Here is a 16,963-nt window from a genome sequence, read left to right on the forward strand (position 1 = left end):
GTTCTCATGAACTAAATTCTCATGAACCTTTGTGGGAAAAGTACTGCGGTGTGAATGCGCCTAATGGTATACTAAAATCCATGTGAAAAAAATTGCTTCTCACTGTTCTCAGGTCAAATATGTATATGTGATTAAAAATGCGATTAATTTCGATTAATTAATTACAAAGCCTCTAATTAATTCGATTAATTTTTTTAATCGAGCCCCGGCCCTAATAATTACATTTAAGACTGTTTCCCTTTTTTTAAGAAAAGTATCGAAAAAGAATCGGAATCGCAATTCTTGACTTGGTATCGAAACCAAAATGTTGGTATCGTGACAACACTACTCCTGACAGTTAAACCTGATATTTAGTAGGTCTGTTAAGTATTGAATGTTGATAATTCTGACGTAATTTGGCCGGTCAAAGTTGTTTGGGCTCGGATAAAATCGCTCCGTTATTTTCGTCCCGTGTTACTTTCGTCCCGGCTCTCCCCCATCTCCCCACGTATGTGTGGTGTCAGGTAATTTTGATGTGGCCCAAGAGCCAATCACAATAATACCTGCGATGCAGTGAATCATCACCTTTGAGGGGGGGGGGGGAACCTATCGTTGATTAAACACTATCCAGTGTTTCGCCTACCATTGTCTTGGAGGGGCGCTGCGCCCCACCAACGGAGCCCCTCGCCCAAAAAATATATGTCATTTTTAAAAAAAAAAATATATATAGCACCAAATTGCAAATAATCTATAACTACTGTCACTTTTCACATTGAACATGTGCTCTTTTATTAAATAAACTAAACGCTTTCATTTTAAGTTGTGAGTTTAGTGTTTTTGACCCTAAGAAACACTGATGCATTAATCAATAACAATAAGCTCCTCTATCTGCTCCAGAGGATTTAAAAAAAATATATCCCAATGCCACAAAAATGCATCAGTGACGTGGTTGAAATCTTGTCTCCAGAAAACAAAAAACTGAAACAAGCGGTATCAGTGACTGTGTGTTTGATGTGGCTCTTTGCAGTAACATAGAAACAAATGTGGCTCTTAACCTCTGACTGGTTGGCCACCCCTGCCCTAGTCGATGCCTTTGCATGGGTAAATACTTAACAAGGATTCCAATAGCAAACATGAGAAGTCGTTTGTGTTATGTTGTGCTATAATTAAAGCATCATAATGGGCCTCCATAGCAGGGTGCACCCAGAGCTTTAGTATATTCACAGAATAATTAGATCCTCAGCTGTGACCAGTTGCCTTTCGACTCACATCAATGTGAGTTATTTTAGTTTTTTAGCTTTTACGGTTATTTGTATAGTTACATTTAAATTTGGTGTAAATACTTATCTTTAGCATCCTTTTTTAATGCTAAATGTTTTCTTAATAATACTTGTTTTTTCTTATCCTTATATATTTCTTGTTTATGTTACCAGATACCAAAGCAAATTCCTTGTAAACGTCCCTGGCAATAAACTTGATTCTGATTCTGATTATGTCAATTGAGTGAATATAATTATTTTGTGTGTGTTCTGTATGTGTGAGCCAGGCAGGATCAGAGTGGGACGAAGGCTGTCTGTTGTGTCACTGTGTGAACGGGAAACAAGTGTGCCAGTTAAGATGTCCACCACTCTACTGTGAAGAGGTAAGACACACACTGACACTCAACTGACGCCTGTCTGATTTAGTTTTTTAACATATTTTAACATAAACATGCAATTTGTTTTTGCATTATACCATAAAAATGGAGGTACTTTATGAGGTCGTGGTAGAAATCCTGGTAATATTGTTTAAAATGTCTTGCTCGCTTCATTGCTCTCAGTGCCATAATATACCCAGATCAATTAGAGGAAAAGCTTCCTCAGTAGAAACTGCATAACAATATATATATATATATATACAACTCATTGTTTCATATATCATCATTTTGCACAATTTAAATGTAGTTATTTCGTTTAATTTAGTCAGTTAGCCTGTCTGAGATAAAGCTCTCTTGAATTAGAGACCTTAAAACAATTATGCAGACAAAATCATCGAATGCATGGATGACTATAGACTATATAGGTTTTTTTTACTTTCCCAGTATTATAAAATGGATGTCGATAACTTTTTTTTGCAGTTGGGGAGTTCATTTAAAGTGTGGTTTCCCTTTATTCCTATTATTAAATAGGATCATTTTTATTCAGTAATTATTATAATAAAAGGCAAGGATTAGAGGGATTATAATTTGTATTGTCCTTAAACCCATTTTGCAACCCCTTTTGGGCATCTTGTCTGCAAGGTTAGGAGCACTGAATTGTGCCAACAGCTGTATTTATAATAATAATATTAACACTAATTAAATAATCATGTAATCATAGTCCGGTTCAACGTTTTAATATCCTATCCAACCTTATATTTGCCTACACTATAAGACCTACACAATTAAACTTTTACAAGCACCTGCACCAAATATACTCCAGACCATTTTCCTTAGGTTTTGAGAAAGGTGTGTAGCTTAGAGCTGCATTTGTTCTCCAAGTGAATTGCTTTTCTGCAGGAGTGTGTGCATCTACTGAATCCAAATACAGGTAAAGAGAAAAAAAGGTTTGATTACAGAGGCACAGTCAGTCTCCCAGAAAAACTCATCTTCGCCTCCTATCCCGTGTTTTTACAGTCAGAAACATCTAAATGACTCCCGAGTCAGGGAGACAATTCTCTGCTCCCTCAAGAATGTGCGGGATGTTTTCTGCAGGTCGCTGGCGGAAGTAGATCAATACCTGACTGTCCAGTCCTCCCACAAGTCTGCACGTTTTCCTTAACCATCCCCATAACCTCCCATTTAAACTGAAACTTTTTCCTTTTAAGGATAATTGGGTTGCATCTCCATACCAAAAATAAACTATTAGGCAGATGGTTGCAAAATGAAGGCACCATGTATGTAAAGCATATTTTAGTTAAAGATCACATTTTAGGTCAGATTTGCGAGTATTTTATTTACTATATATATATGTATAGAATTTTCTCTAGATTTTACATTTTCAGCTATTTGTTTTTTTCTTATGGTTTTGATAACTAGATTGTCATTCATGAGGATTTTAGGTACAGGTGAATGGCTGTATAGCTTGTGACATCACAAAAATATGTTTTTGCATCTGATAATGTTCATTCATACACACACCTATGAGCTGTTTGTCTCGCATAATAAGGTGAGCTGAGTAGTTTCATATATATGCACTCTGTACAACCACAGGCAGATGAAGAATAATTGATCTCTGTTTAAAATAATTATGCATTTTGACACTGGGGGAACATTTTGCTACACAGTCTATCCGGCGGATAGAAATAGAGGAGAAGGGTATGACAATGTTAATCTGAACATTGTTTGTTGTTGGCGTCCCACTGAGGCTGCTCTCTGTGGGATTACAGTATTTTTTCTTCCTAAAGTCCCTTTGCAATACTTCAACTCCCTTTGTTCCTCCGCTGCAGTGCTATGCTATATGTAAAGGGTAATTAGAGTGAGTAGACCCTCTAAAAGGACGATTAGCAGCTCTGTGAGGCTGTACTGAGGGATACCAGCACTTTGAGCTAAATGCTAACACAATGACAATGCTAACATGCTGATGTTTTACACACATAATGTTTGTCATTTTCACCTTTTCTGTTAGCATCGTAATTGAGCATGCTAAAAAAAGCTAGTTGTAACCAGAGATGGGGTCATTATTCAAAAAAGTTATATATTACTTTACTTCATTACTCTCTATATAAAGTGTTTTAAAGTAACGCGTTACACCCAACTCTGGTTGTAACCTAACTTGTAAATAGAGCTTAATGGGAATGAGATTGGTTTGCAGGTATCCTACCTAAGTATCAACAAATAAACATTTCGACTAAATGATGGCACTTGAGGATAAATTGGGGTCATCAGAATGAATTGCTCTAATCTAAATAATATAATCTAAACATAACAGCTATACTGATCTAGATATCTAAAAATGATCTAAACTAAATCTGAGAACAATTCACTCGATAACTGTTAAGACTAACCTGCTGCACAGTGTTAGAGCCAGCCAACATGGAAAGAAGATGGAAACCATTTTTTTCTCATTAACAAAAATGCCTAATTTCCCCCTCTGTCTAACAGATGCAAGTGGTATTATGTAGTAGTTCTAACTCTCTTTAAAGGACTACAAAATTCAGTGTTATCTGCATCTTCTTTCATGATCCTTCTTAAACCTTATGCACATCCAGGTAAACTAATCCTTTAAATAGAAGGTTCCTCACCAATCAGCATACTTCATTCTTGTCTCCATGGTAATTGAGTCGAGAAAAGTCATGGTACAAAAGTGAACTGTCTCCTCTCCGGCGCAATAACCTGAATTTATATGTGTAGCCCACCAGGGCTGTATGAAGGCTGGGCGAAAATAAATTCAGCTGACACCCAGAACTTTAAAAGAGAGGTTGATTTTACAGTGAGCTCCGCAGTGTAGACAGTCTGCTGATTGTTACACCTTTGCTGCACACGGTCTCAGCGGCGGTGCCCTCTGTCTCTGGAGGAACTCTTATTATTTCTTCTTGCATTTTCAAATCCCTCGCCTCCCCTGGCTGCGCTAAGTTATGCCTCAGTGAAAGCGCTTCTTATCCCGACTAATGTAAAAAAAGGTCATTTAATGCACACTGTTCCCTCCGCTGACAGGTTGGTAATTGGTTACTGGCAGTGAACTCAGTTGTTTATGACTCACAGCTTACAGTTGAGCACAATAGTTTGTTCTGCCCGAAGGCCCTTTTTCATGGTGTTGCTTTAAAGGTTCTGTTATCATATCAGGTGATAAAAGCTAGCAGGACACAGACTGCTCTCACAGTGTTCCAGACAGCCTTGATTTGTATTTCACAGCCTGCTGAAGACACACATTTGACTACATTTACTTTAAATGCCAAGTGCCCTTTCCTTAGCCAGGAATCAACATTTCACACCATTGTAACCCCCTCGCCACATCAGACACTTACACACACACTCTTCTAACTTTGAGGACTTAAAAGGGTCCGCTTTGTGACCTCCACCCTGTGTGAAGGCTCTCTCTCTCCCTGAGGGAAGGTTGGCGGCAGTGCAGATTTAGAGGAGAAGACCTCAGGGTGAATAGTTAGAAGGAGCATGGGAAGAATGAGACGTTTTATATCTGCTTAACATGTCAATGTTTTTTGTGTTGTTGGGGGTGCTGAAGCATTCTGTCAGTGATTGCATCCTAACTGTAGCTATTCCAAGACAGGGACAAAACAGGACACCCTGCTGGATCTTTCTTTCTCAGTGACTTAGCTCCTTCTCTCTGTGACTTTGTGCTACTCTCTTGCTATTTTTGGCCTTTATATCTCACTATTTGCCTGTTTTTTTCTGGTCCTTTTGCTATCTCTGTGCTGAGTCTCAACCATGTTCTTGTTCATCCTTACTCTCTGAATTGAAACTAGCAGTGCTCACTGATAAAAAACATTTGATCAAGAAAATCTTTTACTGAGTGATGTAACATGCACAAACCACTCTCACATATTAGTGAATGTACTTCTTAGTTGTCCTGAATTGCAAAATAAATTAAGGATTCGCACCTATGGAGATCTTATATTTTAGAGATGCCAGCATCTTCCCTTGTTATGAAGATGCAACATCAGGATGACATAACCATTAACAAACCAATAATAATAATACATGTTATTTGTATGCGCCTTTCACAACACCCAAGGACACTGTACAGTGTAGTGAATACTCTTAAGAGGTCAAAAGCAACCGAACATGATTAAAACACAAACAGGCAATCATGGAGGAGACAATCAAAGTAGACACAAATGATAGGGACAGGTTTTTCTGGGCACACAGAGGATGGTGAGCACTACAGTGAGTAGGGTTTTTAGGTGGGATTTATTGGTGGTGTCAGACTGTCGGATGTGTGGGGGGGAGAGTGCCAGAGTCTGGGAGCAGTGCAGCTAAAAGCCCGAGCACCCATGGTGACGAGGCGTGGGTTGAGGCCGGTTAGCTGGCCAGCAGAGGAAGAAAGGAGGGAGCGAGAGGGGGTGTACTGTAGGTCAGCCAGATACTGTAGGTGGGGGCCAGGTTGTGGGGGGCTTCGTAGGGAAGCAGGAGGTTTTTGTAGTTGATCCGGGATTGAACACGGAATTATTGCAGTTGGATGAGGATGGGGCGGATGTGGTCAGAGGATTTGGTGCGGGTGATGATACGGGCTGATGATAATCTTAACTTAAAGGGGACCTATCATGCAAAATGCAGTTTTGTACGTCTTTTATACATGAATATGTGTCCCTGGTGTTCCAGGGAACTCACCAAGTGTCAGAAAACACAACCCTCTCTATTTTCCTCCATACCCAAATCTCGAAAAAAAGGGGCTGCAACGGATCTGATACAGATTTGAACACTGTCCTGACGTCAGGACGGTGGTGCTACGGCTATTGGTCAATTCTCCACCTATCAGGGGAATGAGAGGTTGGGCCACGGCCGGCCATTGCTGCTTGAAAGCGCTGGAGACGCTGTAGTACATATACCAGGCCTGTAAGTGGCGCTGTAGTCTGCCACAAAAGCAGCGAAGAAGACTTCCCTTGCATGGTTGCCATGGTTGCCCTTCTGTTTATTCTCCGCTGTGGCTCTTTTTCTCCCTCCCCGAGGCAAGCGTTTGCGCCTCCTGCTTTAAAACGAATGAATAATGACTCTATATAATCATATGTAAGGGATAATGTGCAGCGACGCCGTCATTATAGGGAAAAGAACACCGACAGGCTGATCAGGAGCCCGACAAGAAGCAGAGGGATCTAGATCGGCATGAAGGTGTTATTTTCCCCATAATGACCGCGTCGCTGCACATTATCCCGCTTATTACATTGCCACATTCTCGACAAAGTAACGACATGACTCCCAATATTAATTGAAATGCTTTTATGGATTTAGAAAATGATTTTATTGATTTAAAAAATGGTTGTATTGATTTAAATTGACATGCATCCGCTAAGAAAAATAGTCCGTTGTTACCGTTTGAACTAACGTAGCAATGGCAGGAACTGCTTCGATAGTGTTTTTGAGGAGCTTTTTGATTACAGATTTGAAAACATCGTTGCTTGCTTTCAAAGTAGCACAATTCATTATGTCAAACCTTGGAAAGTATCTAGATATCCCTGCCCTAATGCCAAAGTAACTGCCAACTCCCCTCTCCTGTAGGGGGGCGTGGTCAGTTGCAGCTCACAGAATCAGCCTCCTGCAAAAACAGGGCTGGAAAGAGCAAATAGAGCGAAATGAGGCATGGCTAAAATGCAGGATCTATATTTATATAGGTATATTTATATAGGTATGGCCCTACAATATATGTTTCAAATATACACTGAACAAAAATATAAATGCAATTTTTTTTTGCTCCCATTTTTCATGAGATGAACTCAAAGATCTAAAACATTTTCTATATACACAAAATAACCATTTCTCTCAAATATTGTTCACAAATCTGAAAAAAATCTGTGATAGTGAGCACTTCTCCTTTGCCGAGATAATCCATCCCACCTCACAGGTGTGGCATATCAAGATGCTGATTAGACAGCATGATTATTGCACAGGTGTGCCTTAGGCTGGCCACAATAAAAGGCCACTCTAAAATGTTCCGTTTTATCACACAGCACAATGCCACAGATGTCGCAAGTTTTGAGGGAGCGTGCAATTGGCATGCTGACAGCAGGAATGTCCACCAGAGCTGTTGCCCGTGAATTGAATGTTCATTTCTCTACCATAAGCCGTCTCCAAAGGCGTTTCAGAGAATTTGGCAGTACATCCAACCGGCCTCACAACCGCAGACCACGTGTAACCACACCAGCCCAGGACCTCCACATCCAGCATGTTCAACTCCAAGATCGTCTGAGACCAGCCACTTGGACAGCTGCTGCAACAATCGGTTTGCATAACCAAATAATTTCTGCACAAACTGTCAGAAACCGTCTCAGAGAAGCTCATCTGCATGCTCGTCGTCCTCATCGGGGTCTCGACCTGACTCCGGTTCATCGTCGTAACCGACTTGAGTGGGCAAATGCTCACATTCGATGGCGTCTGGCACGTTGGAGAGGTGTTCTCTTCACGGATGAATCCCGGTTTTCACTGTTCAGGGCAGATGGCAGGCGTCGTGTGTGGCGTCGTGTGGGTGAGCGGTTTTTTGATGTCAATGTTGTGAATCGAGTGGCCCGTGGTGGTGGTGGGGTTATGGTATGGGCAGGCGTATGTTATGGACGACGAACACAGGTGCATTTTATTGATGGCATTGTGAATGCACAGATACCGTGACGAGATCCTGAGGCCCATTGTTGTGCCATTCATCCACGACCATCACCTCATGTTGCAGAATGATAATGCACGGCCCCATGTTGCAAGGATCTGTACACAATTCCTGGAGGCTGAAAACATCCCAGTTCTTGCATGGCCAGTATACTCACCGGACACCATTGTGCATGTTTGGGATGCTCTGGATCAGCGTATACGACAGCGTGTTCCAGTTCCTGCCAATATCCAGCAACTTCGCACAGCCATTGAAGAGGAGTGGACCAACATTCCACAGGCCACAATCAACAACCTGATCAACTCTATGCGAAGGAGATGTGTTGCACTGCGTGAGGCAAATGGTGGTCACACCAGATACTGACTGGTTTTCGGACCCCCCCAGACCCCCCAATAAAGCAAAACTGCACGTTTCAGAGTGGCCTTTTATTGTGGCCAGCCTAAGGCACACCTGTGCAATAATCATGCTGTCTAATCAGCATCTTGATATGCCACACCTGTGAGATGGGATGGATTATCTCGGCAAAGGAGAAGTGCTCACTATCACAGATTTTTTCAGATTTGTGAACAATATTTGAGAGAAATAGTTATTTTGTGTATATAGAAAATGTTTTAGATCTTTGAGTTCATCTCATGAAAAATGGGAGCAAAAAAAAAAGTGTTGCATTTATATTTGTGTTCAGTGTAGCATGATAGGTCCACTTTAACTATTTGATGGATTACCATGAATGTTGTTTTTGTGTTTTTTGCATTGTATGTCAAATTATTGGATGACCTATCCAACATTTTTACGGGATACATTTCAATAACGTTTCATCTAACCATGTTCATGTCAAATTTCAGTCAAAGGGGTTCAGTACTGGGCCCACTGATTCTTAACAAATGTAGACTTGTTTTTTGTCCTTTGAACAATATTGACTGTTTATCAAATGTGAGCTGAAGTTGTAATGCCCAATTATTACTGTGTGTGTTGATAGCGCACAGGAGAATATTTTCACTTTTTTGTGTTCATCATTATCTCTCTCCAGGGGGAGGTGAAGGTGGAGGAGCCAGGCAGCTGCTGTCCAGTGTGTAGAAAGCAGTTTCCAGGTTAGTACAACATACATGCAGTAAAACACATCTCACAATCCATTAAATCACCTTACACTGTGCCCATATTACCATAAGGAGTAATGTGTGTTCATCTGTGGAAAAGAAAGACACATGGAACAGTTGAAACATGAATTTTGTAATTGCTGCTCGATTATAAAACATGCAAATGTCAAACAAACACTCACAGTAGCTACCTTTTATTCCATGTCATCACTTCAAAACCACTTCATACGATTTGAATATTCTCTAGTAGTTCATTTTATAGGAGGCTAAAAACCAAGTGCTACAGTGCCCAATTAGTGAGAGATTTCAGTGCTTAACTCTCATTGGGGCTTTAATCGCTCTCTCAGTGGAGGAAAATGTCACATGCAATGTCACCGTGAACTCTCTGGCTCTGGCTCTTTGTCCTCTTCTTCCTTTTTTTTCATGCCCAATCACGGCTCCTCATAATCTCCTCCTCCTCTGTTTCCCTTTGGTCTCTCCACCCTCTTTTGGCCCTTCTCCCTGCTCCTCTCTGTTCAGACGAGCCCGTGCCAGAGTGTCGGCGCTACGTGCAGGTCAGGAACATCACTAAGGGAGACTGTCGGCTTGACAACGTGGAGGTCGGCTTCTGCAGGGGACGCTGTCTGTCCAGGACTGATGTCATCCTGGAAGTATGGAAAACACACACATGTACACACAGATAACACTCTATGAAGGCAACACTGACTAGTATTGACTTTGACATGAGTGACAGCTGGTAGGACAATACATATCAATACAGGCAGCAAAACAGACTTAAAGGGTCCAGAGCGAGAAGAGAAAAAGCTGTTGGTTATTATTGTTTGCAAATTGTAATCATATAGTGCAATGCCAGAGAAAAATCTGCATTTACTTTTGGAATGTCTGCAGGACTAAACTGATAAGCTAAATAATTATAACATGCTGATACGAAAAGCTGTACAAAAAAAAGTTTAAATCCTAGCAAGGCCATCAATCATTACAGTATGCAAATTAATAATCAAAAATGTTGCTTTAAATCTCTGGGCAGCCAAATCGTCCATCTGGTCCCCTCCTGAAATGTGCCCAGGCATCAGGTTTCAGAAGTGTTTTTTGCAAATCAAAATGAAGTCTAAGACATGCTGCTGGTCACACCTGCTGTAATATCTTCAGAGGTAAACACCGGGAACAGCCATCAGTCTGTGGACTAAGGATAATGTATTGATCATTTAGCCTTCTGTCAGCTGTTGTTAACACATATTTCACACAGATGACGCAAGGGCAGGTAATAAAAATAAATAATAAATGCCCCAGTTTCTCTTCTGCCTTCACTTGTTTTCGTCTCCTTTGTTAGGCTCATCATCTGATCACCATGGAGACTTTGTTCTTCCTTGGCATCCATACATCGCTGTTAAACATAGAGGCAGTCTGATTAAGCACGCGCTCAGCCAAAAGTGTCATTACCTCCTGTTACTGTGGCAACAAGGGGATGGTAAGCAGTGACTAGGCAGCGCAGAGAAAAGCCCTTCAGCAGGTCTTCCCCCTGATCAGGGAAACTGACACACACACTCTGCACTTTTCAAAGTGTGTGAAGCACTAATAACTATTTTATGGGGAGATTGAAGGTGTTTTTTCTTATGCCGGGCTCCCTCACCCCTCCACCTCCTTCTCCAATTATCTATTATTCTCTGCTAGCACAATCTCTCTCCTCCTTGGATCGGCGCCTGCACTAATTGGACACATGAGAACAACTTCTAAGAAGAAAGCTTCTATCATCCAAGGCTGGGATTTTGTTTTTCAGGAGTTACGAAATAGTCAGCCAATTTCAAATGTTGTGTTTTTTGTTGTTGTTGCCGTTTAGCTGATTCAATTTGACATCTCTGACTAACTTGGGAGGCAATTGTTATTATTTATTATTTATATCTATATTTTATGATTACCTTAAGGACTTCAGTGTCGGCAGTGGTTTAATTTGCAGGAAATCAATACGTTTGTTTTTAAAATAAGCTATATAAAAAGATTTAGCACACACTGATGAACCTACATATAACTATTAACTGACCAGGCAGTTCCACTTATCACCATTAAACATTTCATTACCTCCCCGGGCGCTGTACACTAGCTGCTCCTAGTACTAGACTCCTGGTACTAGGATGGGTTAAATGCAGAGGCCACATTTCACTGTGTGTGCTGTGTGCTCTGCATGTGACCATTACAGAGGGTTTCATCCCTCCCAATTCTTCAGCTTATTGCAGCATTTTATGACCAGTAGCTTTAATGTCGGTGTTTGCTTTATTCTCACTGTTCTCTGTGAGTTACTTCCTGCTGCTTGCAGACAGATGTTTTTAATGAAAAGGCGCTGATAAACCCACGGTGTCTGTTGGATGTGAACAAAAGCAGCAATTATCCAACACGTTTGGATATGGTGGTGTTTGATTCGAACAAAACCAACCTTTAGACACAAGACCTTGATAATTGCTGAACTGTGTTAATCAGCTTGTCACCATCTACAGTAAGTCTGTCTGCTGTTTTGCGAGGAAGGTTCGAAATAGGCTTATTGGAGCATAGTATACTTAAGACAGCTGTCTGAAATCAGATTGCTATGAGCAGAGATGCTGGACAATGAAATGCATTAGCTCAAATAAATTAGCTCGTATTCTGTGGTCTCATCAGTGTAAGCAGACCCCTTTCATATCTTGAATTTGATTTGTTAAAATAGAAAGTATTAAGTGGAGCTTTTAACTATTGTCTGATTTATTGCCTGTGAGGTCCATTGTCCTCAACACTGTCATTTTGTAATTGAATCTAAAGAGGTCTGATTCCTCCACCTTGATTCCTTGCTCTGCCTTGCTCCAATCTAGCCAGTACTAGTTCACCTCACCTATCTCCTACATTATTTTGTACTTCCTTCTCTAAAATGCTTCTTCTGAAATTCTCTCATAACCTCCTCACCCTCCTATTTCCCCCTCTCTTCATAATATTCTAATCTCTGTTTCCCACTGGCTCTCCTTTGATCTCTTGCTTCTCCCCCCCCTCTCTACAGGAGCCCTACCTCCAGTCGGTGTGTGAGTGCTGCAGTTACCGTCTGGACCCTGAGACCCCGGTGCGTTTCCTCAGCCTGCAGTGTGAGAGCGGAGAGAGCGAGCCCGTGGTCCTACCCGTCATCCACAGCTGCGAGTGCACCAGCTGCCAAGGTGGGGAATAATGAATGTGGCTGACGGATTTGCTTGTTCATCGCTCTCGGCAGAGTGAAAAGCCAGAGTTTGAATTTATGTAAAAATAGCTACACGTGACACATGTTTACACACTGGAAAGGTAGGGAAATGGAAGGCTTGATCTAAACAGGGGAAGTCAGGGAGTCTGACTGAAAACAAGACGTAGATGTAGAAGTGTGTTGCGGAGTGTTTTTCTTTTCCACATGATAATAGGATTTTACAGAAAGTGTAATATAAAGCATGTAAAGCAGCAGAAATCATACAAAATATAAAAGAGAAATATAAATCAAAACAAAGTGCCACCGAATGTTACGCATGGTTTAGTAAAGGTACGGGCAAGTCATTTCTGTGCATTTTATTTTCTTGATTCCATATCATAAAGTACAACCGTTTTCTTGCCTTTTTGCTTGCATGCACCTGATAGTAAAAAAGCACACGCCTACCAAACAAAAGCATAAAACAACTTATTCGATGAACTTGAATTACACTAGAATAAAAGGAAGATTTAATAATAAACAAAAAACAACACTAAAATAAATGGATAACTATTAAATAATATAAGTCCGTATATGGCTCCATCAAAGTGAAAACCACTCGAAAACTGCTGCTGCTCTCAACTTGTTGTTCAAATATGACTTAATTATAACATCAAGTGAGCCAGAAATGGATTTCTCTAGCCTAGATCAATTGATAATAGTTATTTTTACTTCATGAAATATGTAAAGATCAAAACTGTCATCAGCACGTCCATGCTGATGTGGGGACAAAATAACATAAGTGGGCGGAATGACATTGTTACTCATTTTTGAAACTCCTTCAACATGATATCACTGTGAAAGCAGACTTGGCACACATATAATGTTTTTAACCGTCTATTTACAACATTCAGGAAATAATAACTTTTAGCTATGTAAAAGAATAATGACGGCCTGAGTAGAATCGTAATTCTCTCTCTCTTTGTGCACTGTAATCTGATTTTTTTTATGTGCTTTGTTGATGTAGCTACTTTGGAACAATATACCCACCCCGCAGTCCCCCCCCCCACAGGTCCACAATGTGAGCTGCGAGTCAGCACTGCTTGTGCCGTTAGCTCTGTTAGCTGCTAGCTGTCGGCTCAGCCATCGTCATGTTGAGAGCCATTTGGAGGCAAACCCACAAACACAGATGTGCTCTGAATACCGTAAAGAACCTTTAAACCAGATTACATTTGGTATCAATCTTTTTTTTAATATATAGGCGGTTAGAATTATTACATTCTGATAATAACACCAAGAGATATAATACTCAGTAACATTCTCAAAAACATAAAACATATCTAAAGTCATAATTATATCAACATTTGGCTACTCAAAAGTTATTCTTCAATAAATGTGTGAATAAGCCTGCACCTAGCACATAGTCAGCTCAGTAAGTGACTGTTACAATAACCAACATGTCTGTCCCTTCCTCTCAATACTATTTCTTCACTTATTATTAACACCAGCCTGACACACGCGCGCACACACACGCACTTAGCTAATCTTAGTGGGACATACGTTTGCCTTTGCCCACCATGAATAATTAAATCAAGGATCCCACCTCTGAAGCAATTATGACCTAATCCATTCATCAACATGGCTGATTGCGTTAGTTAATTGGATGTAGCCACATGCAATACAGATCCCCCCCTCCTCCCCCTACCCGCACTACATGCCGCGGACATCACGTCTGACGGATTTGTTCTGTACGTCGATCAATCTTTGATTAAGTGTGGCCGCACACACACATACACACACACACACTTATTAGCTGCCACTTTCTCATTTGTCATCTGGTGCTCTCTTTAGGCTGACATACGCTCATTGCAATGCCGACAGAGGACTTGCATAGATTTTTTTTTTTTACTGCTGATTCACAATTCATGCATTTTATATCTTAAATGCATTTTAAATGACTTGCAGTAGATATAACTGGTACATTTTGAATACTGTACAGTTCAAATATATAAACTCCCTCCTGATCGATTTCCTGCTCCTGCACAATATGATCAACCTGTTGAAGGCCCCTGATATATAAACTGTGGTGACATGGCCAAAACAAAGGGGAGTTTTAAATTTGTATTTGACAAATGTACTTTTATATACATTTGATGAATCATATTTTATTTATGTATTAATATATATTGTTTAAAGACTATATCAAAGTCATGCTGTCCAACCTCATTTCCAAATGAAGACAAAATGCTTCCCAGGAGAAATCAGCATTAATATTGTAAATGTACTGGTCCATGAAATAACTGTGTGAGTCTGGTGGTCAGCCCTGAGCGACTCAGACCGAAGAGTAAATATTTGTACATCACATACTTACATTTCAAGGATTGAGACGTGTTTATGCCATGTAAATAAATTGCCAGAACGCATAAAATAGCATCAGAAAAGAGCTTGTTTATCCAAATTGTCATAAGGGTAAATCCTGGATGTTTATGTTGTTACTACTACGTTTATTGCTCTGCTGGTCCCAAACCAGGTCAACACATTGTTGCTGGCCCACAAAATACAGTGTTCATTTCCCAGTCTACAGCGCTGGTGGGATGCTTAATATATATATTAAAGGGACCCTATTAAGCCTAACATCCCACAGTTTCCTCCAGAGGGAGAACATCACTACGTAACAATCACACTTCTATTTATTTCACCTTGGGAGATCATATTTATTCCATTCCATTGCAATGTAAATACTGTTATATTTTACTATATTTTTTATTATTTTTAATGTTTTTCTAGTTCTCTACCTGTGTTTTTAATTATTGTTTTACGTTTATGTATGCACCACGACACCAAGTCAAATTCCTCGTACGTGTGAACCTACCTGTTTCTGATTCTGATATGCCCACCTATGGATTTGGGCTCTTCCACCAAGTTTGTGCTCGAGAGAGATTGGATCTCTATTTCTATATTCTCTTCTTCGCAGGAGGTGACCTGTCCAGACGCTGAGTGTGTTGAGTGTGTCTGTGAGAGTGTGTGTGTGTATGCTCAAGAAAGAGCGAGAGCAGGACAAGTACAAATGCCAAGCCAAGTGAGAGCGGTTGCCGGGTGATGGACGCATCATTTTGGGGCGGGACACAGCGATGGATGAGAGGGAACATGGAGACCCGCTGATGTTCACACTGTTCTGTAGTCCTGAGTCATCAAATGACTGGATGCTACTGCTGATCATAGAGTTCCTGTTTATTCTTCTACTTGTACAGCCTTTTTCTACTGTATATTTATAGTAATATTAATGGACCTATGATACAATCCAAGTAAGAACTATTATGCAAAAAACAAGTTTCATTTTTATGTATAAATAAGATGTGCATGTACGAGCGGTCAGCAGCAGTTACTGATACATCAATAAAACATTTCTACACATGGAGAATACTATTAGTGTCTGTTTCTTTAAGATTATTATCAATATCAACTATTCCAAAAAATCCCATGCCTTTTTCATCGAGATTCCTCCCGTTCACCTTCCCCCCCCCCCCCCCCCAAGTTTCTGGAGTGGTTTCAAATTGTATCATCAACTTTCTCTGGTTCAGAGTATTAAACAGCTTTGCTTGTAATAAACACAAACCTGCATTACGATTTGAAGGCTATCTTTGTAGTGACACTGATTTAATAAGTGAATATTTATATTAATTTGACATGCATTGTTTGTGTTTAGCTTCAGCACAAGCGTCCTAGATTGAACTAAAACCAGAAATGAGCCAGCTGTAAATAAATCGTGCAGTGTGTTGATATTCTTTTCCAAGATAGACAAGCAGAACATTGATATACTTCCCTGGAAATGCCATATTCTTAAATAAAATGATATTCCTCACAATAGTTCTGTCTGCTGCTGAGCTGTGTATTCATTAAAACAAGATGTAGCTTGTCAAAATGAACCCTGGAGCTTTATTGCCTCCGTTATTCAACATTGTATTCATTATTGTGCAAGGTAAGACACATCAAGAACCTTTTGGTGACTATAGTTTCTGTGTGTGTGTGTGTGTGTGTGTGTGTGTGTGTGTGTGTGTGTGTGTGTGTGTGTGTGTGTGTGTGTGTGTGTGTGTGTGTGTGTGTGTGTGTGTGTGTGTGTGTGTGTGTGTGTGTGTGTGTGTGTGTGTGTGTGGAAAGAGTTTGCGTGGAAAGAGTTTGCCAGTTTGGGATTAGTGTCATGATGAATGATAAGAAAAGTCTGCCTTAACCCCCCCCCTCCTCCCCTTTCCCCTCCTCCCTCTCTCTGTTCCTGACTAAATAAGGGAGTTGTGAGAGGAAGGCCGGCCAGCACGCCTCCTCTGCCTCACAGCTGCTGTAGTGAGGAGGTAATGAGACCAGGAACTGATGCATTTAAAAAAAAAAAAAAAAAGTAAAACCGTAATGCCAAATTATGATAAATGACTGTTCAGGCCTCGTCC

General features: G+C 40.5%; 1 protein-coding gene across 3 annotated transcripts in view; it reads left to right on the forward strand.

The window, feature by feature from the left end:
• Window positions 1-15,942, forward strand: part of scospondin (subcommissural organ spondin) — a 132,784-nt gene extending 116,842 nt beyond the window's left edge. For all 3 annotated transcript variants that reach the window (XM_034234658.1, XM_034234675.1, XM_034234666.1), the window contains 5 exons: window positions 1,526-1,621; window positions 9,292-9,352; window positions 9,878-10,008; window positions 12,378-12,528; window positions 15,499-15,942. In XM_034234658.1, coding sequence (XP_034090549.1) covers window positions 1,526-1,621; window positions 9,292-9,352; window positions 9,878-10,008; window positions 12,378-12,528; window positions 15,499-15,521 — 462 coding nt within the window. In that variant the 3' untranslated portion in view covers window positions 15,522-15,942. The remainder of the gene's footprint in view (window positions 1-1,525; window positions 1,622-9,291; window positions 9,353-9,877; window positions 10,009-12,377; window positions 12,529-15,498) is intronic.
• The last annotated feature ends 1,021 nt before the right edge of the window (window positions 15,943-16,963 follow it).

This window comes from Gymnodraco acuticeps, unplaced genomic scaffold (assembly GCF_902827175.1).
Source record: "Gymnodraco acuticeps unplaced genomic scaffold, fGymAcu1.1, whole genome shotgun sequence".
Taxonomy (NCBI): domain Eukaryota; kingdom Metazoa; phylum Chordata; class Actinopteri; order Perciformes; family Bathydraconidae; genus Gymnodraco; species Gymnodraco acuticeps.